Consider the following 23951-nt stretch of genomic DNA (forward strand, 5'->3'; position numbering starts at 1 on the left):
GCCGGAACGCAGGAGGCGTTACTTTCGGAGCAGCCCGCGCGGGGGCTGAGGAACGCGGGGAGCAGCTCCGCCCTCAGCCCTTACACCGCCGCGGGGCCCGGGGCGTGCCCAGGGCGGGGGGAGGGGCCGGCCCCGCCGCCGCCGTTCCTCTCTGCTTCTTTCCCTTTATAGGAAAAGTATGCGCGGGGCCCGGGGGGGGCTGCCCTGAGTCACTGGGGCCGTGTCCGTGTCCGTGTCCGTGTCTGTGTCCGTGCCTGTGTCCGTGCCGTCCGCCGGGCCCGGATCCGCCCGTCCCGCGCCGCCATGACGGGCAGGTAAGGATCAGGATCAGGTCAGGACCGGGGTCAGGGTCTCTGGGGACAAGGACGGGCTGCTGTGCAGGCTTCGCACAGCCCCGCGCTGCCGGGGTCGGCACTCCGGCCCCGTGGGCTCCCGCGGCCCCACTGTGCTGCGCTTGGGATGCTCAGAGCCCCAGGCGGTGCTCCGCGCTCGCCAGGGGGACTGAGTGAGTGCTGTGCTCTGGGATTACGGGTGCGTGGTTAGGGATTAAGGCAGGTGAGAAATCGCTCAGGTTTCATTTTTAAGCGCCCTTTTTCGCTGCAGAGGGCGTCTCCTGGGGCTCACCGCGGCAATTCCATTTGCTGATTTCCATTTCGGGAAGCGGGAAGTGGGATGTGTGCTTCTGTATGTATGTAATCCCACGCCGTGACCTCTTTGTTGGCTGTGACGGAGTAAGGAGGGAAGAGCAGTGAGTGAGCAGTGGCAAGACACCGTCAGCTGGGAGATAAGACAGAATTGAAGATAATTTCATTTAAGAGAATCCTCTACGGCGTTGATTAGAGAGCACAAAGATACCAAATGCCTGTCCTGCGTTACAGTGCCTTTAGAAATCAGGATGATACAAAGCCCAAGGAGAAGCGTTCCCTTGGCGCTTGTTTCAGGGCGTAATCATTTGTGTGAGAGATCTTTGTCATCACTGTGCTTGGACCGATGGGGGCCTGGATGCAGCTCTGTGCTTCCTGCAGCCAACACAAGAACAGCTGCGTGTACAACACACGTATTGATTGTCCCAACCCACATGGGGTCAGGAATAAGGGCACGTTGTCTGTGGTGGAGAGATGGAGGGCTGGGAGTGAGTGAGAGGGGTGGGCAGACACGAGGGTTACTGTTGGGATTTACTTTTTTGCCCTTCAGCCCCCATGTGTTGTTCCTTGGAGAACAGAGCCGTGTTTTTCTGTGTGGAAGATTGGAAAGCAGTGAGGCAGCCAGAGGGGGGTAAAAGCTGAGGTGCTGGAGGCAGGAGAGCTGCTGTGTGAAGCAGGGATGAGGCAAGTACAAATGCAGACTGAAAGAGCTGAGAGCAGCAGATGGCTGTGGAGGTCAGGGGCCTGAAGCACGACGAAGTGCAGGTTGAGCTGTAGATTTTGGGGTACTGATTTCTGACTGTGGGATGGTGATGTCCCCCTTCGTGCCTGGTCTGGGTCCCACTCAGCCCTGCTGCTTTTGCTTGGTGGACACAGAGGATCTCCGCTGGTTAACACAGTTGCTTAACACTTGTGAAATCATCACTTCTTCTCTTGCTTATTTTCTCCTACAGCTTGCCCACGGAATATGTTTCGCTGTGATGCTGAAATACTCCTTATTTTTTTAAATTATTTACGAGAGAATAATAAGAAAATAATACTAAAACACAACGCTGTTTTCATGGTGGTGCTGACCAGGCAGCACTGACTCAGCTGCATCCGTTGCCCTCCACTCCTGTCCCTTTGTTCTCTTAAATGCTGCCTTCTCTATTCTCAGTACTTTAATTCTTGGTTTACACAGCTCCATGGCTGCAGTGTGGCAGAGCACTGATTGCTGCCAGCCACGCTGCCTTTGGTAGGTGATGAATTAGCAGTGGGATGCAGGAGAGAAGTTCTCCGGGTCCTTCGGGCTGCAGCAGAATGGCAGGCAAGGCTGGGAGCAGAACCGCCTGCATCCTGAACACAAAGGGAGCTCCCCCCAGGAAGGTGACATCAGTGGATGTCCGTGTCAGAGCTCCCTGCTCTGCCATGGGGTGCCATGGCCAGCCTGCTCCTGCAGGGCCCGGCAGCCTCGGGGCTGTACTGGAGGCGGCAGGGCCGGGCAGGCACGGCCCCCGGGGCACGAGGGTACGTCTGTGGGGCCGGGGGGCTCCCGAGGTGTGATGGGTGGGGGCTGTTCTTTGTGCTGGGGCAGGAACTGTCTGTTCGCAGCGGACAGGATGAAGTCTGGTTCTATTTCCAAGCAGATTACGAAGGAGAGGACTTTCCTGATGGGGAGGCTTTCGGTTTTTAACAATAGCAGGAAAGCAGCAGTGGAGGACCTTTCCCGTGTGGAGGCCGGATCGCTCAGAGTCAGAGCTGCTTTGCTCAGTGCTGGAGCGCTTCGGTGCCACAGAGGAGTAGTGAAATGCAGTCGTTCAAGGCGCTGAGGCTCAGTAAGCTGTTGGTACTGTGAGTATCAGGCTTCTTGATTTTAGTGGTTGCAGGTGAGCGTGGTCTGTCAGAAACTGAAGCTCCTGGGGTGGCTGTGCTGCATGGGGTCGCTCACCTGGCGGGCAGAGCTGCTCGAGTCTGCCTGGGCAGTTACAGGGCTTGGCTCGAGGGTTACTTTTCCTGTGTTTCAAATTAATCGCTTTCACAATTTTCATCGATTAACTTCGAGCAGGAGAGCAATTAACAGAAATCAGCTCAGTTAAGTGATTGCATCGGGGAGAGCGGCGGTGTGGGGTCTGAGGTCTGCGTCGTGGTGTCAGCAGTGAGCATGCAGCAGGGATGTGCTGGTGGCAGCCAGGAGCTGTGAATGTGAGTATATGAAGGAGATGTGAGGATGGAGGAAGGAACGTGAGTGCCATGGAGGAGAGATGGGGCTGTGCAGGAGTACAGAAGGAACTGGTGGCAGAAAAATGGGCATTGAAGGAGCAAAGAAACACGTTCAGCAGGAGAACTGAGTTGATGATGGGTTAGGGAGGCAGTAGGGAGATAGATGCTCCCAGTCTCTTCACCTTTGCTATGTGTGATTTGCTTTCAGCTGTTTCTGTGTTTCGTTACAGCTGTAAGAGCCTGCTAAAAGAAGGCAAAGGCACGATATTGTTTGTTTCTTCAATTTGCAATCAGGTTTTTTTCTTCCTTTTCTGTTTAGTTACCAAGGTGTATTTTTCAAGCCTTGATGAAGGCCCTCCTGGAAACCTACCTGTGCAGCCTGGGCTGTAAAGCTGCTTTGGCAGGGGGGTTGGACTCGATGATCTCTAGAGGTCCCTTCCAATCCCTACAGTTCTGTGATGATGGTGATACTTAAAGCTACTGCTGTGCGTTTGGGCAGCTAGCAGCTCTGTGGAAAGGGTTTCTACCCCTTTGTACCCTTTGTTGTGTAAATGATGGTGATCCAAAGCAGCGCTGCTGCTTGCTGGTGGTAACTGGTGAGCACCGTTGGAAACAGTTTACCAGCACTGGTAAAACACCCATCACCACAGGCTCCTTGGAGATAGTGGAAGTGAAGAAGAGGAGCACAGACTGAGTGTGCGTTAGTGCATTTATCAGGTGCACGTTGTGGGCAGAGTGGTGCGTGGCTGATAATAAAAGGGTGGTGTCACCGTTGGATGTACTGGTGCTTCTTTGTGGGTGCTCCCTGGGCTGAGCTGCAAATAGCACAGCATTGAGGCTGGTAGGCCAAGGAGAGGCAGCAAGCTTTATAGATTTATCCCCACACTGTGACCGTAAGTTGCTTTTCTGTGTTTGCCTTGATGTTGCTTGTCCCTTGGTAGCCAGTTGCTGGAAAACTGGTGTAGGTTTTATTGAGAATTCGGGAAGTCAGTCAAGAAGAAATGCCCAAATGCTACTGAGCTCTCATTGAGCCAGCTGAAATAATGTCTCAGCAGGGAGATAAATGTCAATTCTGCCCTTGGAAAAGTGGTACGAGTAATGCAGGGCTATTTCTCAGCTGAAGTTCATGACCTGATACGCTTCCTCTTTCTTGTTGTATTATTCATTCTCTGGGAAATGAATCATAGAGAATCATGTCATTGTCCCAGTAAGTAGTTCTGTGTTGTCGTGGTTGACATTAAGGGCTGAACGCCACAGTGCTCAACCATTGCCACGGGGATGGGAAGGAGCCCCTCTCCTGCACTGCTCCGATTTCTGCCTTGTCTCCTAAGGTCTCTGGTGCAGCCAAGTGGTGATGGCTTTCTTCAGGTTTGACTTTTGACTGTCTGAAGCATGTGTGTCTGTGCGTGCTCTGAGTAACTACATAAATGTCATTGCACTGTGATATCCTCAGCGTACGCGAGAGTCTGCATGAGTGCAGAGCTCCTTTCTAGGATTCCTTAGTAGGTTTTCTCTGTCTTCTGAGGTTTGGATGACTCCCCGTGCTCTTGTACCTTGAAATGCTATCTTTGAGTTTCCTTGCTGTGGTACCTGTAAGGTTTTTGGTCAGCTCCATGTTGAGGTAACTCCTCATCCAGCACTGCAGTGGAGATCTGCTGGGCTGGACGGGGCTGGTGGAGCCGTGCTGTCCCCGTGCATTGCAGGGGAGTTGGACTAGATGGCCTTTGGAGGTCCCCTCCAACTGTAAGGGTTCTGTGATCATTCTCCCTGTGATCATTCTCACAGTGCTGCATCCATGTGGACTAAAGAAACAGGTAATGTGATAGAGGCTGTAGCATTGTAACGGCTTGGTAGTTAAGCTCAGCTCTTTTCTCCTGAAGAAATACATGTCCAATTTCCAGAACCTGTGTGAGAATGTAAGAATATGGCATTTGGCAGACAAACTATAACTGAGAGTTTCACTTATGCTTTGTTACTGATACTTCTGAGAAGTCAAAGCATCAGAAACCCACTCGTAATTATAACACTAATGAGTGATTTGTGTAAGCTGGGCATTTGTAGAAAGAGTTAGTTGATAATGAGGCACTCCGTGGTGAGAGCTGGAAGATGTGCAGCGTGAGCGTCCCCATGCTGGGTTTGCACCAGGATGTTGAGCTGGTTGTGTTCCCGTGGCCTTTCCTGTCTTTGTGTCACTGATTGTTAAAACAGAGGAAGATTTTGTATCTTCACTGCAGAAGTGCTGGTGAGCACATAGGATGCCAGAAATGTTCACACTGGAGGCTGTCCTGCTGCAGGAGGTGTGCTGTCAGGTGGCTGTGTGGGGCGTGCTGTCTCCAACATGGACATGTTGGAGTGGGTCCAGAGGAGGGACACAAAGGTGATCAGAGGGCTGGAGCACCTCCTCTGCAAGGACAGGCTGAGAGAGCAGGAGCTCTTCAGCCTGGAGAAGAGAAGGCTCCAGGGGGATGTTGTAGCAGCCTTCCAGGACCCAAATGGGCCCACAGGAATGATGGGGTGGGACTTCTTATAAGGGCAGGTAGCGACAGAATGAGGGGAAATGGCTTTAAACTGGAAGAGGGCCGATTTAGGCTAGATATTAGGAAGAAACTCCTCTGAGGGTGGTGATGCACTGGAGCAGGTTGCCCAGAGAGGTTGTGGGTGCCCCGTCCCTGGAAGCACCCAAGGCCAGGCTGGATGGGGCTGTGAGCAGCCTGGGCTAGAGGGAGGTGTCCCTGCAGACAGCAGGGATGGAACCAGCTGATCTTAAAGGTCCCTTCCAACCCAAACCATTCTGTCATTCTATGCTCAGTAGAATGAATGCATCACAACAAGAAGCTGAGACTCATCATCATGGACACAAGATACAGGGTTTTAAAACTGCATTCTGTTACCAGACAGAGAACTTAGATCGCCATGATGACAAATGTGAAAATGTTGTGGAAGCAGTTAGGTTAATTCCCTTTTTAGGAGAGAAAGGGGAAACAGTCCTTTGAGTGATTTGTGAGTGTGACTTTGTGGGTTTATTTTAGCCTCGTTTTCTGAGGAAACGAAGCCAAACCAGGCCAGGAGGCTCCTTTCACTTTGTACAGGAAGGCACAGGCTTTGTATGTCATCTTGTGCACACATGCACAAGTAGATGGGAAAAAGCCCCATTAATTCCCCTGTGGTGGAAGATTGATGCTTATACATTGGGAAATCCTGGGGGCACACATCCTGAGACCAGAAGCTCTGAGAAGTGAGGATTCATTGGGTTTGCTGCTCTCAGAACTCCTGCTTTACTTTAAACTGCAGGGATTCGGTATGAGCTTTAGCAGAACGACATAATAGGGTGGAAAACTGGTGATAGAGAAGTCTGCTGCATGAGTTCATCCTGCTGGCTTCCCACTTGAGTTGCAGGAACATTAACTGATGTCAGTGCTGAATTGCCTCAGTCATTGGTGGTTTGTGTGTCTGTAGAAGGGAGTTTAAAGCAGTGGAAACTTTGTGTTCATAGATGCTGGAGAAGCTTGGATGGTGTGAGTGTATTCATGATCCCTTATGACACTGCTTATGTTCTCACTCCTGTCTTTATTCCAGTAATATGTCTGATGCTCTCGCAAATGCAGTGTGTGAACGCTGCCAGGCTCGGTTTGACCCCACAGAGAGGATCGTGAACAGCAATGGGGAGCTCTATCATGAAAACTGCTTTGTCTGTGCTCAGTGCTTTCGTCAGTTCCCAGATGGACTTTTTTATGAGGTGAGGTTGCACACTGTGCATGAGAGAAAAGAAATGTCTCTATTAAGAGGCAAGGAATCAGGTGAAAATTACGATAGAAATATCAATTTCCATCTTTCTTTCGTGTTCAAGAAGGACTTGCAACTTGGGTTATTTTTCCCTTTTTTATTTCCTCTTACCTACTGCTGCTCCTGTTCATAACAAAACTGTGTATTTGTTCTTTGGGTAAATGGCATTTCAAAAAAGAAAGCACAAATATATCTCAGTATTTCATTAGACTTCAGTGATAGTTTGCCTTTTTGTTTTAGATATTTTGTACCAAACTTTCACAGCTGAACAACTGAAGTTGGCAAACCCATGTAAAACAACGTTAAGTGTTTCACAGGTTGTGTGCAAGCATTGCTTTTGAATAATATGTTATTTTAAACGTACTGCATTCTGTGAAACATACTTCTTCTGTGGAAGGAGTAATTCTAAATACATGAGTATATAAATATAAAGCAAACTATAGGGGAGGAAGCACCTCGAGATTTTCATTGTCTTGTAGGAGCTTTGCTATTGATTTAATTATTTGCAAAGCAAATGCACTATGAGGCTGAAACTATATCTGGATGTTGCTTTGAGATAATCTCTGGGAGCTTAAAAACAGGTGAGAAAGGGGGACTAGAACTGAAAAGCTTGTCTTTTCACAGGGAGAATGCAGAACTGTAAGAGCTGAACGCTGCTCAGTTATTCATGATGGCTCATTCTCACTTTTCTTTCAGTTTGAAGGTCGGAAGTACTGCGAGCATGACTTTCAGATGCTGTTTGCTCCTTGCTGTGGGGAGTGTGGTAAGATGTACAAACAGAATTTTGTGCAGCCTCATCCAGCTGTATATCCTACTCACCACAACGAACCACACAATTAGGGGCAAGGAGCCCTTCTTTTAGCAAAGTCAGCCCTGCAACACATACACCCATTGAAACACCACAGAATAACAGCTACAGGGCTGTTAGTGCCACCACTGAGTGCTCTCCAGCCCTGGGCTGGATTGTTGGGGTCATCTTAAGGAGCAGGAAATACAGAGAGAAACAAAGCATGCAATCAGCAGTGATTTGGGGCATCTCGGTGGTGGGAAGAGGTTGGTTTTTTTACTGAAGTTTAATAGGTCTTTTGGAGTTAAAGGGGCAGAATTATTAGGGGCTGTAGGTGTTTGGTAAAACTGTTTTCTGCATGCATCTCAAGGCGTTGCTTCCCTTTGTAGGTGAGTTCATCATAGGACGTGTTATCAAGGCAATGAACAATAACTGGCACCCAGAATGTTTCCGTTGTGAGCTCTGTGATGTGGCACTTGCTGACCTGGGTTTTGTGAAGAATGCTGGCAGGTAAGACAGAGCAGGAGCTCTGGAAGTGTTGTTGATACAATAGTGAGATGTTGAAAGTGGTCCATTGGTCATGTTCTGGGAGGTGAAGCTTGTAAAGGTTTGGAACACAACAGAAGGCCAAGAGAATACCGTGAGTATTATATCAAAACGTTCCCCAGTCTTCAAAAGCAATTTGTTTTATATAAAGAAACATCAAATCAAGTCCTAAGGTAGATTAATGCATTTAATTAAAAAGTAGGAAAGTAAAAACTTGAAACTTCTACAAAAGCGCATTGTAAGAAAATAAACCCATCTGACAGTTAGCTTGTAGTGTTGCATAATTCATATCTTGAGCAAAGCTTGGTAGTTTTCTGTGGTTTACATTGTGACTAACTAAATGGTGAGGAAGGAAAGGTTATATGTTTGCAACCTGTCCAGCAGGAAGACCCCTCCACTCCCTTTTCTGTTCAGTCCTGCATGCAACTTCTGTGTCTTGGTTTTTAGAGGTGGGCATAATAAATTTTCTTGCGACATCTTAGCTTGTTAAAATCTGTGCTGTTGTCATAGCACCTAGGAGAGTTCCTGGGTCTTTTTAGGAAGGCAGCTAGGATTAGAACAATTCAAGCAAGAAAAAAGAATGCTTGATTTTGTAATAAGTGGACCAAATTTAAAATGGTAAATGTGTGCATATGTATCTGTACATTCGAAATATATTCCACCTGTTGTGTGATTTCCTAGAGTGTTTATCTCTTTTGCCTAGAAGCTTTCTGCCAGTAATTGCTGTCAGAAACTGTTGCTTTCATTTTCCATTTTCTCATTGTACCTGATCTTGCCTGGTCTGCTCTCATTTCCAGACACACTCCACTGTGTCAGTGAGGATAGTTAAAGTAATCCCTGCTTTATCCGCAACAAACAAATACTCTGGCTAGGAAGAATGCAAGAATGAAACAGTTGTAAAACACTTTAAAGATAAGAATTTCTTCTGGGCAAAGGGAACATCGGTAGAATAAATACCCCGAAGGTGTTTAAGAGATGTGTGGATGTGCACTTGGTTGGAGTGATGGCATTTGGTAGGTCGGGTGGGTGGTCGAACTCTGTCTTGAAAGACTTTTCCATCCTAAATGATTCTATGATTTCTTCTGCTTGCTTTTGTTCACCTTTACCATTTTTTAAGGGAGAGGTTCATAGTTTTTTGATTCAGTCTGTAGTAAAGATGAATGCTGTATTCCTAAGCAAACTTTTTCTGTTCTTTAGTTGGAATATTGTCAGGTTGCCTGATGTTTGGTGGGGAATTACGTAAAATAGGCAGTGTAGTAAATGCTGTAGCAGTAGTGTGAAGCTTCAAGCTCATCTCCTGCTCTGAGCACTTGGAAGCAGTTAAAAAATGGTCAGTACTCTCTGAGTTGCATTCCTGGTTGGGTGTGTTGCAGCGTTTTGCTTTTTTTTTTTTTTTTTGCTATGGGTTAGTGCCAGTTTTCTGCCTACAGTGTATGAACACTGAGCACGCAACTTGAACAAAATGTTCTGTCTACTTCAGTAGATGTTGGTGCAATGTGCCATTTTAAAGTAGGCTTATGCATTGTGCAGAGGAAAAGCCTTTACTGAATGCTTTGGGAATTAAGTTATTTTGCAAAAAGAAGCTGTCCATTTCACAGCCTCTGCGTTCCCTTAGTTGTCCCTAAGTGCTCAGCCCTCAGTTTTCACATCAGTATGGCTGTACTTGTGTTTGCAGTTTCAGTAAGACGAGAGCATGTAATCTCAGCTGCCAGAGGGGTTCTTGTTAATTTCAGTTCCAGGGAAACGACAGAACTTCCCTCTGCCTGGCTCTGGTTTCGTTGTCTTGCTGCACATCTGCACTCTCCACTGATTCACGTTGAAGCAGTGGCACGGATCACGTTCACAGTTCAGATTTCGCACTTAGCGAGCTTTCGTTTGTCTTCCCCTCACATGTCTGTGGTATCATCGCCATCCTTTTACCACAGAACAGGCTGCACAGAGCTTCACGGAACTTCTCAGCCACAAAAAAATACATGACGGGGTCGAAGGCCCCGTTCAGACTCGTGAGGCAGGAAGTGATGCGGTTACTGAGCGCCAGAACGCGCTGCGTCTCGCAGGACGTCTTGGTCCCATTGTAATGGAGAATGTAAATGTAGCGATTGACGTGATAAGGTACGAAACAAATCAGGAAGATCATCAGGACCATGATGATCATTTTGATAGCTTTTTCCTTCAGGTGTTTCTCAACTCTGTTGCCGCTCTTCAGGCTTCTGATGATCAGTAAGTAGCAAGTCACCGTGGTCACGAACGGGAAGGTGAACGCAACCGCTAAGGACACGAGAGCGTGACGTGACGCCTTTTCTCTGTAGAGCTGCAGACAGATGGTTGTGTTGTTCATCTCCACAGTCTGCACGCTGAGCAGCAGGGGTGCCATTGCAACCCCAACTATAAGCCATAGAAAGGCACATGCCATGTGGGCATAAAGGGGCCTGCGGAGCTTGATGGACTTCACGGGGTGCACAATGGCCAGGAACCGGTCAACGCTGATGCACATAAGGAAGTAGATACTGGCATACATGTTGAGGTAGAAGAGGAAGCCAGTGAGTCTGCATGGGATCTCACCAAACGGCCAGTGATTACCTGAAAAGTGGTACACCAGCCGGGTGGGGAGTACCAGCACGAACGAGAGGTCGGCCACAGCAAGGTGCATCAGGAAAATGTTGGCAGGCGTGCCGGACTTCTGGTCCCGAATGAAGAGCCAGAGAGCCAGGGAGTTGCCAATAAAAGCCAGGATGAAGTCCAGGAAGTAGAAAGTGGCAAAAAGTACGTTCTCAAGATGTGTCTCTTTGCCACATTGCTCTGAAGTTTCCAAAGCGAAGATTGACTGATTTGAGCAGTTGAAGAGTAGGCTTGAGGGGTCTGCTGGGCCTTTCATTTCTCACCACAGTTTCGAAGTATAAAAGAAAAAACCTGGAAGAATTGAGACAGTATATTACTAAAAAAAAAGCCTGTTATTTTGGAGAAAAGCATGCATGGAAATCAGTGAGATCTCTTGCACGCTGATACCGATATTTAATGGGACAGGTCAGTCTGACTTTAAATGTATGTTAAAACTCTGAATACCTCCTGTTCAGGCAGGACAGCCCTTTACAGAAAGAGTTCTTAGGCACTGGAGTGGGCCCCGCAGGGAGGTGATGGAGTCACCATCCCTGGATGTGTTTAAAAAACATTTGGCTGTGGTGCTCAGGGACGTGATTTAGCAGAGGGTTGTTAGAGTGAGGGCAGTATGGTTGGGTCGTGGTTGGACTCGATGATCTTTTAGGGTCTTTTCCAACCTGAGTGATTCTATGATGTCCAGCCCATTAATTCCTGCCAAAAGAGCCATTACTAAAGAGGCACTAGCTGGTTATGAGCTTGTCTCCAACCTATGCTAGGCTTAGCTGAGTGACAGTTGAATGCTCGTGTGTCAGGCACGTGGGAAAGAGGAAGCAGGTTCTGTATGTCTGGCTAGAGGGTATTTGTTGTGTTTAATTTGAGGGCTGGGTTTAGGACTGAAGAGCTGCTGATGAATCAGCTTTTCTGAACGTGCACTTGCTGTAAGGTACCTGCAGCGTTCTCGTTTGTAGGAGCAGTAGAAAGCAGGTCAGGGATGTTATTTTTTTAAAAAAGGAAGATTCCTTTTGAGAATGATTTTACTCTGAAGTCCTGTGTTTATGGCAAATGCATACCATACCGATGTAAGGGGAAACCTTTCAGGTGGGTAGCAGCATCTCAATTGAACAGCAGAAAAGTAATACGTTGACTACAAAAGTATTGTCAGTAACACCCATGCTGTCGTGTGTTGTCAAAGCCCTGTCCTTTCCTGCTTCTTTCTACAGGGAGAGGTAATTCTTTCTCCCTGTAGCTTATCCAGGAGCTTTTCCAACTTGCAGCATAATAAGACTACTTAGGTTTGGCAGTCTCTGTCTGCAGAGTCCTGAACAGCGTCAACCAAAAGTGGCCATAGATTTTGTGGGGGCTTTTTATACACTCCTCATCTGGCAGTGTAGGTGGTAGGGAAATGCAGACTGTCTGAGCTTCCAGTGCTGTTTCTGCTTTTGGATTCTTCAGAGGTGTTGCAGTATCTACAGCAGTACCTCTGTTATGCTTACATGTTGTACTAATTGATGATTACTGCACAACATTCAACGTGTTTAAAGAATAAGCAGCCAAGGAAGCTGGAACCTTTAGCTTCCTGTTTCTGTGTAACTTAAAGGTCACTGAGGCAGCATCAAATGCAACTGTGTTTGAAAAGCATTTGGAGAAAAACATTGAAATAATGCTAGCAGAAGACAAGAAGGATTTCTGTTTGGTTTGAGAGTCTGTTTGCTTTGCCTGGGGAAACCACGAGGCATCTGTTGTTTCTCTGACACATTCTTTACCCATTAAAATGTTTTAAGATCAGTCTGCTGCATTTTTCTCTGCCGAGATTGAAATCTGAAGGTAGAGGCTGACGTTGCTACGCTCCATGCTGAAATCTTATGTCATTAGGCAGTTGGTCCAAGGCATGAAGCAGTATGTCCAACTTCCCAACAGAACTTAAAATTTGGGTATATTCACTTGATTTGAGAAACTGTGATGTCTGCTTAAGTGCAGAGCAACGTATTGGAAATTTGTAAATGAAATTCCCACCTTCTGTTAGCTGCTGTCACTTTCAGGAGGACAGAAAACTGCAGTAAGGAATGAACACGCTGCACCATTTCTACTTACCACGCAGTTGGAGAGAGCAGAGTCAACAGTAAGGAGAACAAACTCCATTTAGAAACAGGAGTGTCTTCATGTGGCCACAGAGGGGCCTTCTTGCTCCGTGCACTCCCCACATGCAGTGTGTCTATGGCTCAGAACAGTTTGAGCAAGTGGGTAATGGCTGTCTGCTGCCAGCTCCGTGCTGGCCTGTAGGCCTAGGGGCAGCAACACTTCAGTAGGCAGCATTACTAGAAGTGCATCTAGACCAAGGGACATTTCATTCTGTAAAAATACACGTGGTGTCTTATACCATGCAGTTCCTGCTGCTTTTGTGAACAAAAAGAAAATGGGCTGTTGCTGTTCCCTGTGTGAATTTCCTGGGGTTGAGGGGGAGCACACAGGTTTGGGTTTTAGTCTTTGTTAGTCCCTTATAAAGTAAAACCTGCAAGTCTTTTTGAACCCAAGGGTTTGGAGTTTCCATGTGATACTAATGATGAATTCTCAAATACTCATCTTCCCTGGATGGAATTAGTTTAAATGTGCATTTTTCTATTGCATAGCAATGAAGAAATGAGACCACACCTTTCTACGGGCTGATAATTTACAGCAGTGCCATCATCTTTGTTTAGTTTTTATTTTAATGATCTTTTTTACGTTCACGCACCTGTCAGTGATGAGATAGTTTGTCTGAGAGTTAAGTGCTCCTCTTTACATGGTTACAGCATTGAAAAAGCAGTAGGTACAGGACTGGACCAGCTGAGAAGGCTGAAAGGAGAGTAGCAGACAGGGGCATCTCTTCCCTTGATGACAGTGATCTAAGTTCAGGAAACAAAGCCCTGCTTACAAGCCAGGTGCTAGAGAGTTAGCAGCTGATACATTGAGCTGATTTCCTATGGAGACAAAGACTTGGGCATACAGCTGGGCTGAACTCCAGTGCCAGATGTGGACTAGTCAAGGCACTTCAGTCAGCAGTTTTGTCCTCTGTGATGTCAGCACTGACTGCCATTGATATCTATCTGGACATATTTTCACTGCAAAGTACTGTGGGGTGGAGGAGAAGGGAGAATGTGAGTCCTTGTGTAAGCTCAATGTCAGTGACAAGAGAGAGGACTCTTAACAGTGGATGATAAAATCTGAATAGATTCTGACTTGTTCAGACAATTGCCTTCACGTGAGAGCTGCTTTTACCTTATTTACCTGTTGGATGAAAGGGAAGGAAAGTGCCTTTCATTGCCTTATATCCAGCCCAAATCTTCCCTCTGAGCTTGCAGCCATTTCCCCTTGTTCTATCACCACAGACCCTGCTAACGAGTCCGTCCCCTTCTTTCCTGCAGCTCCCCTTTAGATACTGACAGGCTGCTCTCAGGTCTCCCCAGAGCCTTCTCTTCTCCATGCTGCACTGCCCCAGCTCTCAGCGTGTCCCCTAGGAGAGGTGATCCATCCCTTGGAGAAGTGGGTCCCTTTCTAATTTTGTTTATGTTTTAAGTTAGAAGGGCACTTTAATCAAGTTTTGTATTTCTTCGACCGTTCTGTTTGTGGACTTGAAAGTCATCACACAGCACTGGGGTTTCCTAAGGTTCCCTGCTGAGGCTGTGTCTGGAGCAGAGATGTTTTTGACAGAAAGCTCTAACTTTACAAAAATAACAGTTTTTGTAGCTGTAGATTAAGGAAAGCCCTTTGCTGTTATGTAGAGCTGCACTTTTGTTTTGCATGTCTCTATCATATCTATGTAAATAACTGATGCAATGTTTAGGCTTTTTCTTTCTTTCTGGTCTGTTAGCTTGCAAAAAAAGGCACTCTAAGTCCTATAAAACTTTTGTACTCACCTGTAGTTATGCTGAGAGCAAACTTGACACTTCCCCAAATGACCTGGAACATGTAGTTTGAGCTAATGTATACAGTATAGCACAAGGAGCTTTGACTCCACCAACAGAGAACTTCCCTGGGAGCCTGTCTCACCACCCAATCATTTCCACTTGGATTGCACTCCCAGTGCTGTGTCAGTATTCCTTGATGTATGTCACCACTCATTAGAAATGCACACACGCTGCCCAGATTTTGTGCCCCTATTTCTTTTCTGCTCAGAAACAGATACTGATCCCTGGGGCTGCTGGTGCAGAAACAACAGGGTTACCCTCTCAGCAGATGTTACAGCTGTTAGTAATGCAGAAATTAATAAATAGAGAGAATAGCTGATGGTGAATGCGTTAGCTGGCATTTTGAAGGTTTTGTTAGGATGCTTACTGCAGATAAATTCGAAGTGCCTTGTGAGGTTTGGGATGGATTTCAGAAATGGCTGTTCTTGCTCAGCTAGAAGCATTTTGGTTTGGGGATGTGCTAGTTCTGGGGGTTTGTGTTTATGGTTGCAGCATCCTGTCTCCTGCTTTCTCTGCAAGTATTCTTCATTAGGAGAAGCCCACTTCTAAGTGATGTTATTCTCCTGAAGACTGCTCCTGCTGAGCCTCCCACCCCTCAGCTGTGACACTGGTTTCCTAAGAGCGTCGGAGCAGTGTCGCTGCACTGGGAACACAGCTGCCAGCTTTCCTGGCAAAAAGGATGGACATTAAGATCTGAAGTGTGAAAGGTTTTGTGCTTTGATCTTCAAAATATGCTGCTGCTTCTTAGTTTTCAGACATTACCATTATGTTTGCCGTCCCAGTCGGTGGCACTAGGAAAGCTCCCTTGCTACTCTGCTAAGGAGGTTTGTCTCTTACCTGTTCACAGCGCAGTCCTATGGGTGGAGGATTGGTTCCTTTGAGGGAAGATCACTGAATTCCTTCTGATGGCAGCAAACCAAAACGAAGCAGCAACGGCGAAACCAAGGGGCCGGTCCAAAACCAGAACACGGTTGCAGAGCTGCTGAGGGTGGAAGGGTGCCCCTCTATATAGCGTCCTTCTGGCTCTGATAGTGGGTTATCAGCTCAGGAGCACAACGCAGCAGGGGAGAGGACAGCCCTGCACTGAAGAGCATTCTTCATCCCAGCTGAGCCCTTGGCATGGGGCTCGCTGCTGCTGCTGCAGATATGAATGCACTGTATGAATATTCCAGTGTTCGTGGCGCTCACTGAGGGCGCTGCTGAACTCCCAGCCTTTCACACAGCCCTCTTGGAGTCCCCTGATTATTTTAGGAGGGTGGAGTGAAGCATTGTTTGGGGGAAGCCTGGTATTAATAGACACAACAGGACATTTCAGAATGGGATAATTCCATAATGGTGGGAGTGCGGAGAGGGAGAGGGGCGGCTGCTATGGTTACGGCTCAGCCTGTCCAACACTTCCCTTTGCTTGCAATAGAGGAGGGTCTATGGGATGGCAGAGAGGGCCTGTGAATGGGGAGGGGTTGATAATGGTTTATCAGTGCAAATGGCTGAAGGCATCTTATTCAGCTGGATGAGAGGGGTCTCTTTCAGGACACTCGCTGCAGGGTCCCCGTGTCCTGCCCCATATAATTACTCTTCATTTGACAGTGCCGAATAAAATCGATGCCTTTATGCCGAGATGAGCACAGCTGCATGTTTCCTTATAATGGGGTCCTGTCTGCTTTTTCTGGATTCCGTCTGGGCAGACAGTAGTTCCAGCCCTGGAGAGAAACTCTTGATGACGGGAGGACTCACATTTGGAGAGAATAATAACGATACTTAGCACTTAGACAGGCGCCTGCCAGCTCAGGGTCAGAAATGTTTGAGGTCTCACAACAACATCTGTGTTGAATCCTCATTCTCCTCATTTTACAGATCTCTAAGGGTAAGTGATTCACGGTAGCAGAATTTTGGAAGGGTCCCTGCAGTGGATCCACTGCTGCAGCCACAGATCTGCCCTTTCCATTTGAACTTCTCCTTTGGTCTCGTGTCTGTTGAGAATGACCTGGAGATCTCTGTAGTGATACAGTGAAAGGAATCAAGTGGGATTCTCTGTTTTGTGATGAAGAAACCTGCAGAAGTCTCTCCTCTGTCGGTTTTGCTTTCCTATAAATTCCTTCCTTGCTGTTAAAGGACTACATGAGAGGGAATGAAACCGGAGAGTTTCTCCTCAGAGCCTCTAGATACTCCAGATATTGGCAGATTCCTGCAGCCTGCATAGAAGTCCCTTTTGTGCTCTTGCCCAAGCTTTGCTACCGAAATTTGGCTTGTCTGCCTGCTGAGGGCTGTACTTGTAATTTGTTCTTGAACAAGTGATGGAAACGCAGTTGTATTTATCACATAAAATCACATAGTTCTTTGTTTTCCTCAACTTAGGACTAAGAGGAGTTAGGAGACAGAGGAGCTAGGGTTCAGTAGGTTATTGTTTATCCTAGCTATTGGAGATTAAGGAATCCCATACAAGCGATGTGCTTTGGTTTCATCGTTTTTAATTCTCTCTGCTCTCTCCCAACTCTGAGTCCTATAATGCCTCTGCCATAGTTGTTAGTAGAGAGAAGGTGTGCAGGGGAGCTGTTATGTCACAGCCTGAACTGGTGACTGAGCATCTGGTGAAGGGCTGTGGCTGGCTCAGGGGGCACAGGTGCTGGGTGGCGCAGCTTCTTTTCCTGTGTATGACTGTTGGTATTCCCAATAATACTCTGCATGGTATCACAGAGAACTTGTCAGGAGCAGTTTTGCTGTTTCATGGGACAAACGGGGTGTTGCTACCCCTCCATGCTCACTCTCAGAAAGGATCGGATAGAGAAGAACTGGAAAAGTTACCTGAAAGAGTGATGAGTGATGGCAGACACAGAACTTCTCTATAATACGGTACACTGTAGAATCAGAGTGGCTTGTGCTGGAGGGGACCTTAAAGCCCATCCAGTCCCAGTCCCTGCCAGGACGAGGGACACCTCCCCCTACATCAGGTTGCCCATCCCACCTGGCTTGAACGCAGCCAGGATGGGGCAGCCACAGCTTCTCTGGCCAGCAGAGCCAGGGCCTCACTGCCCTCTGAGTAACTACTTTCCTCCTAACCTATAGCCTAAATCTCTCCTTTTTAAGACAGTTCCCCTTGTCCTATTACTATTTTGCCTGCAATATAAACACAAACCAGGGCATTTTGGAGAAGGATTCCAAGGAAGTGGTGGCTGCTCTATGTACTCTTTTCTGTGCAGCTGGTGTTAAAGTCAGGATACTAAACTTAATGTTTAGTCTGACCTCAAAAGATACTTCTCTGGTTACATCAAGTACGTCTTGCATCGTGCAGTATACATTTCTTCAGGAGAAGGGATTTCATCATGTTTTTCTTTCTTTCCTCTGTTCAACCAGGCACCTGTGCAGGCCGTGCCACAACCGTGAAAAAGCGAAGGGGTTGGGCAAGTACATCTGTCAGAAGTGCCATCTGATCATTGATGAGCAGCCTCTGATGTTTCGGAATGATTCCTACCATCCGGATCACTTCAATTGCACCCACTGTGGGTATGTTCTTGTATTCTAAACCCTGATGACAAAGGAGGTTGAGTAGTTCAGCCTGTCGCCGTGCTGATACCTGTCTGACCTGTGTGCACCTGAGACGTGTTGCCAACGTGAGAAAGCAGTTATAGAAAAAATAATATATAACAGCTGTATTTCACCAACTTAGTTTAAGGACGGTGTTTATAGCACGATTATTGCCAAAACGTGTTGACTTTCAAGTTCAGTCCTCCAAGATTTCATCTTAGGCGTTAAGGAGCTTCACTGGGTGTTCTTACTTCGTGGACGTGTTTGCGTTTTCAGGAAGGAATTGACTGCTGAGGCCCGGGAGCTGAAGGGAGAGCTGTACTGCCTGCCCTGCCATGACAAGATGGGAATCCCCATCTGTGGAGCCTGCCGCAGGCCCATCGAGGGACGAGTGGTCAATGCCCTGGGAAAGCAATGGCATGTTGAGGTGAGGCCTTCCCAGATCTGAGACGTCCTTCAGGAGCCGTTTTGGAAGACACAACACCAATTGGTTGTGTTTCAGGTTGACTTCATTTTGTGTGAGTGAATGAGTACAGCAGGTTCATCAGGATTGCACAGGCACAGCATGGTTACCCTTCCAGCAAGTGCTCTATTTATCATTAATGTAATTCTCAATTAATTATTGTAACGTACTGAGTATTTCATCTTCTCAGTCTCCAAGATTTTCCCATCTAAGTTTTATTAAAGCATTAACTCTCTTGTACTGAGCCACAATTTGCAGCCAGCATAGCACCCCAGCAAGTTTTTCCCTGGCAATGGGAAAGTCACATTGCTTCCCACCGGGTGTTGTCTTTCTTTTGCAGCATTTTGTTTGTGCTAAATGTGAGAAGCCATTCCTGGGGCACCGACACTATGAGAAAAAAGGACTGGCTTACTGTGAAACTCACTACAACCAGGTATGTTCTGCCATCTGCACTGCAGGTGCTTGCTCCCACTGCCAGATGCCTTCGTAGCCTCAGTTTTTAGAGGCAACACAATATTAAGAAAGTAATGAGATTTAACTGGAAAAATAGGTTTTCTTGGTAGATGTGAAAAGTAATGCTGCAAACACAGTAGAAATGTCTCAGGGAGATCAGTTTTTCATTATCCCACTGAGATTAAAAACACTGACTGTGGGCAGCAATTTCTGTTATGTGTGTGGGCTTTTTGGTTAATTCTGAGGGCCTGAAATAAATGTTATGCTGTTTAAACCACACAGAAAAGCATGTTTCATAAGTCAAAACAGATGTGTTTTTTCTTTATGATGATAGTGAATTTAGTGTTTTCTTCTGTCAGGTGAATTAATCTCTCTCATAAGCAGTGTTGCTGTTTTGAAGATAGCTCTAGGCTTTGTTTTGATGCTTTCAGTTTAGCATCAGGAGATGTTTGTCTAAGGACAAATAGACTTTACTGGTCCTGTCGTACTCAAATGGCCGCGTGTGCAAGATTTTAAGTTCACATAACAGTGCTAGAGAGTATGGCAACAACAAAAAGGTCCTGTGGTATTTGGTGGTATGAGATCCAAATGAGCACGGAATATTGGCAACGTATGAGAAGTTATTCAGAAGATTTAAATCGGTGCCCTTGGGGGCAACTGCAATAACTGGGAGTTCATTAACTGTTAGGATTGAACGTTCATACCAGCTGTGTGATCTGGGGAGCTTGAGTAGTCAGTAACATGAGTTCCTGTTCTTACTTCTCTCACTGTGCAGCTCTTTGGAGATGTCTGCTACAACTGCAGCCACGTGATAGAGGGAGATGGTAAGATTTGTTCCCTTCTGATTTTGGGTCACTGTCCCTGCTCTGTTTGTTAGTGCAGCTGTTGCAGTCTCACAGTTGCAAGGCACCAGTGTTTCTTTTTCACATCTGGCCTCATTTGAATTTGGATGCAAGTCCAAATTCAAATAATCTGGCAGTTTCCTTTTATTTTGTGCTTTTGCAGTGGTGTCGGCTCTTAATAAGGCCTGGTGTGTGAACTGCTTCTCCTGCTCCACCTGCAACATCAAGCTTACACTGAAGTAAGTCAGCATTTATGCTTTTGGGCCATATTAAACATTTGCCCCTAAGGCAGAGTGTCAGCTCAGGGTGCTGTGAGCTAGCTCCTCTGAGGGGCAATATTGCTCTGATCCACTGACTAGAAGTGTCATCTCTCCATGGGTGTGCTGAGTTCACAACTAAAAGATTGCTGGGACCCAGTGTTTTCTCCAACTTATTTTCCTCCTGCTCACAAAGGAAGAATTTCTTCTGTAAGAAGGTTGAGTAAGCAGACAGCTGTATGGAAGAAAGGTTTTAAACTCTGAGTAACTGCCTGTGCTGAAATTCCTGCAGCTCCCATTGCTCCTTAGTCTGGATGCACCCCTTGCTGGCAGTGTTTGAAATTATATGGACTAACATAACATCTTCTTTCAGAATAGCTACCCAAATATGTAGAAGGGGAACAGAAAACAAAGCACTCCTGCGTTGTCTTTTCTCAGGTTCAGATGGTTCAAACCCTTACCCTGCTTTGCAGGGTTGGCCCTATGTGAAGGCACTCTAATTTGTCACACAGACATTTGTGATGACATTTCCATTCAAAGATAACAGCATTATTATTATCCTAGGCTCTTATATACAAATGTAGAGCAAAGTCTTGCTTCATACTAAACTAGCAGTACTAAAGACCACAGTTCCCTGATTAAACCCTGATCTTTATACTTTCATGATGAGACAAGGAAGTGAGGAGTTTTACACGTGCAGTAGAAAGCAAGCAAAGCAAGCAATTTCTGTAGTTGCACACAGATTTGATTTAGTCAGGCATGTAGTTTGCAAATACTGCTTTAATAGTCCACTGTTGCTGTGTTAAAGGAATAAGTTTGTGGAGTTTGACATGAAGCCTGTCTGCAAGAAGTGCTATGAGAAATTCCCACTGGAGCTGAAGAAACGCCTGAAGAAGTTGTCAGAGCTGGCATCCAAGAAAGCACACCCCAAAGCCCTGGATTTAAATTCTGCTTGAACAGGTCTGTCCATCTGTTGACTGCACTCTGCAGTCATAAGGTGCTGCTCACAGCAGCTGTTGATTACAAAGAGAATTACCAAGAACAAGTGAAACCAAAGAGAAGTGGTACCTTGCTTGCCCTGCTTTTGGTGACACAGCCTGCATCTTGACTGTCTTTTTCTCATTGAACTGCTTATTAACACTTGCAGAAAGAGCAGTTTACAGGCTGGTTATTAATTTGCTAACAACTTATTTTGTCTTTGTTAAACTGTACACAATCTTTCTTTCCTTCCTCAGTTGAACTGTACTTCTCTCTCCATTCCTCTATAGTCCAATGAATTTAGAAACACTAGTTGAGCGTAGGGAAGGAAGCAATGTGTGGCTTCATCTTTTTTGGTTCAGGTTTACTGGGTAAGCCCAGAAGCCAATAGTTACAGCATCTTTGTTGCCTGCTTGTCTGACTCAGGACCAATGTTAGGACAGCTGGAGAATATTACTTTGCTGTTTCTCTGCTCAGCAGTAAGGAGATTGCAGTTGCCAAGGCTGTGTCAGCCTCTTCTGGATAGTTGGGCTCCCTTTAAGGAGGAGGTGGATATAGGAAAGGATAAACTTTGTTAGAAACTGATGCTATAATTTCTCAATCTGTTCTCTTTATCCATCATGGATACAAGAGATTCTAGTGGTCAGCACAAAGGTGATGAAGCTGACACTTCTGGTTGTTTTGAATGATGAAATCCAGTCGATGATACGGTATTAATTTAAGTGCTTCAGTTTCAAATCCAATCCTTCTCACTCTGTTTGAAAGGTGAGATTACACTCTGAGGTCACTCTCCAGAAAGTCTGAGTTATGTTAAGAGATTTCTGTTATTTATAGTTGATCACAAGTGCGATCTCACAGAGAAAAATCAGTAAATATTTTACTTAACATTTTCACCCAAATAAAAGCCACCCAACGTCTTTCTTCTGAAGATCTTCTGAAGATTAAGAGAGGACCTCAGACCTGAATCTTTACCACTTAATAATATTAATTTTTGCTTACGTATTTCCTTTTGCTCTGTAGTTTTTCCTCTCATTGGTGCAGTTTCACTCACACAACCCAGGATGCCAAAAATACATTGGTTTTGATCATTTTTACTCTTTCTTTAGGGCTGAGCAGACTGAGAATGACTTTCCATGAATAGCTGGAGACTGTATCTGCCCTTTTCGTGAGATGGACAGGATTGAAGGCACTGGAGGACTGCTGTCCCATGTGTGATTTAAGTCTACCAGAAAGTATATAGTTGAGCAGATTGAATACAGCAGTTGGGCCTGGGGCAGCACCCTGAGGCCTCAGGCAGATTAGTTAGCAAGAAGTTAAAGCTTCCTCACTTCTTGTATGTGTGAGAAACAACTGGATTGGGTAATCTAGCTGAAAATTGCCCTTACTGCCATTCCGCAGTGCTCTGAGTGGATCTGCACAAGGTAATAGCTAAAGCTGTTAATGTGCTTGCTGAGTGGCCACTGCCCATGGAACTGCAGCAATGATCTTGCGGCAGCAGTGGGAAGTCACAGTTAGCTGTGCAGATAAGAATCCCGTGTGCAAGACCATCTCTTAGATACTAGCTCTCCTGATTCACTTTCCTTCTGCTGCTCTGTTTTATTATTGTCATAAGTTTCCATGCAGTTTTAACTGGGATATCCTGTGTCCACTGTGAAGAGGGGATAGGCTTTAATCAGATGGTAGAGCTCAGGACTGTCAGTAGTGCTGCCAGGTTTCCTCGTGAAGCCAAGGCCTCGGTCAGAAATAAGCCTCCTGCTTTTTTTCCATTGCTGTACACAGACAGGTGGACAAATTCATCCCAGGTATCACAGCTCTGGAGGGTGGAGATTTATATCAAGGTTGAATTTGGCTCAGAAGTCTACACTAACTGAAAGCTCACATAATTATATGCGTTTATAGTTTACATTCATATTTATACATACTGAATTACAATCACTAATATTCACTGACTGCACTTGAAAATGTTTATGCTTTTAGAAGCCACGGCATGTGAAGCTTATTTGTATTGAAAGGGTATGTTAATCACCTGCTGCCTCTCTTCATGGCAAACTAACCTGCTCTCCTGGGTTTGCATCCTGGCCTTTATTTTTACAGCAGTCTGTGCAGTGTTAGCAAACATTCAACCTCCTGGACAGAGAGTTAATTCCTAGATGTGTGCTTTGTATCAGATGATGCGACCGACACGCGATGAGATGAAGGAAGAGATTGCAGCCAGCTCTAATAAGTGCAGTTGCACTAGTCTGTAAAGCACTGTGCAGTGCTGAGGATGGGCTAGGCTGGATGAGTTAGCAGCAGTTAGTCGTGGTTCAGGCTTTGATGACAGGTGTGGACTGTGCACAGTGTGGAGCTCTCGTTTTATCACACGTTGCTGGTGCTGTCTAACCTACATGTGACTGTGGATTGAAGTATTGTCATACAGTACCTGTTTATGTTCCTGTAATAAACATAATTTTACTACTACATTTTTAATCTTTGCACACAAAACCAAGTAGAAAAGATGGTATATAGTGAGCTTGCATTTACATGGCTGAGCAGTGGAGCATTACCACTCTGAGGATTGCTCAGGTCTGACTCACTGTTGTCCCACGCTCACATTTTGGATGTGTTGCTTCCATGCTGATGTGTTGGTTGATGAAGATGTGCAGAAAGGAGCATCATGTTTCTGGAGGTTGTGCCATACAATTCACATTGCCTATGAAAAGCAGCTGGGGTACTGGGCTTGTAGTGGATCAGTGGTGGGTTTAAGGTATGTGGACCTGGAACAAATACACGCTTTTCATCTTGGAAAAGACATTGTGGTTGATTTTCTGCAGCATTTATTTAAAAACCAGGAACAATACATTTTGGATGCAGAATTTCTTCACAGGTGAAGTGTTGAATGCTTCTCACAGTTGGTTACGTCACACGTAGGATGACAAAACAACTCCAAAGTCTT

At 46.1% G+C, this 23951-nt stretch overlaps 2 protein-coding genes across 5 annotated transcripts in view; one reads left to right on the forward strand and one right to left on the reverse strand.

Moving 5' to 3' along the window:
• The window catches only part of GPR17 (G protein-coupled receptor 17), a 179317-nt gene extending 168457 nt beyond the window's left edge, over positions 1-10860 (reverse strand). Inside the window, exon 1 of the mRNA XM_065748205.1 lies at positions 9607-10860. Within this exon, the coding sequence (XP_065604277.1) occupies positions 9800-10834 (1035 nt within the window). The 5' untranslated portion in view covers positions 10835-10860 and the 3' untranslated portion in view covers positions 9607-9799. The remainder of the gene's footprint in view (positions 1-9606) is intronic.
• LIMS2 (LIM zinc finger domain containing 2) lies at positions 278-21664 on the forward strand. 4 transcript variants are annotated; one of them, XM_065748206.1, is made up of 10 exons: positions 278-314; positions 6420-6579; positions 7323-7389; positions 7803-7923; positions 17853-18002; positions 18300-18450; positions 18827-18919; positions 19715-19763; positions 19945-20020; positions 20847-21664. In XM_065748206.1, the coding sequence occupies exons 1-10, from the start codon at positions 304-306 to the stop codon at positions 20992-20994; spliced, it is 1026 nt and encodes a 341-aa protein (XP_065604278.1). In that variant the 5' UTR covers positions 278-303; the 3' UTR covers positions 20995-21664. The 4 variants fall into 4 exon arrangements, with proteins under 4 accessions (XP_065604278.1, XP_065604281.1, XP_065604279.1 ...); XM_065748209.1 differs by lacking the exon at positions 278-314 and adding an exon at positions 2422-2474; XM_065748207.1 differs by lacking the exon at positions 278-314 and adding an exon at positions 2457-2469.
• The last annotated feature ends 2287 nt before the right edge of the window (positions 21665-23951 follow it).

Source organism: Cyrtonyx montezumae, unplaced genomic scaffold (assembly GCF_038088225.1).
Source record: "Cyrtonyx montezumae isolate F1298 unplaced genomic scaffold, pur_monq_1.0 scaffold_5, whole genome shotgun sequence".
Classification (NCBI taxonomy): Eukaryota; Metazoa; Chordata; class Aves; order Galliformes; family Odontophoridae; genus Cyrtonyx; species Cyrtonyx montezumae.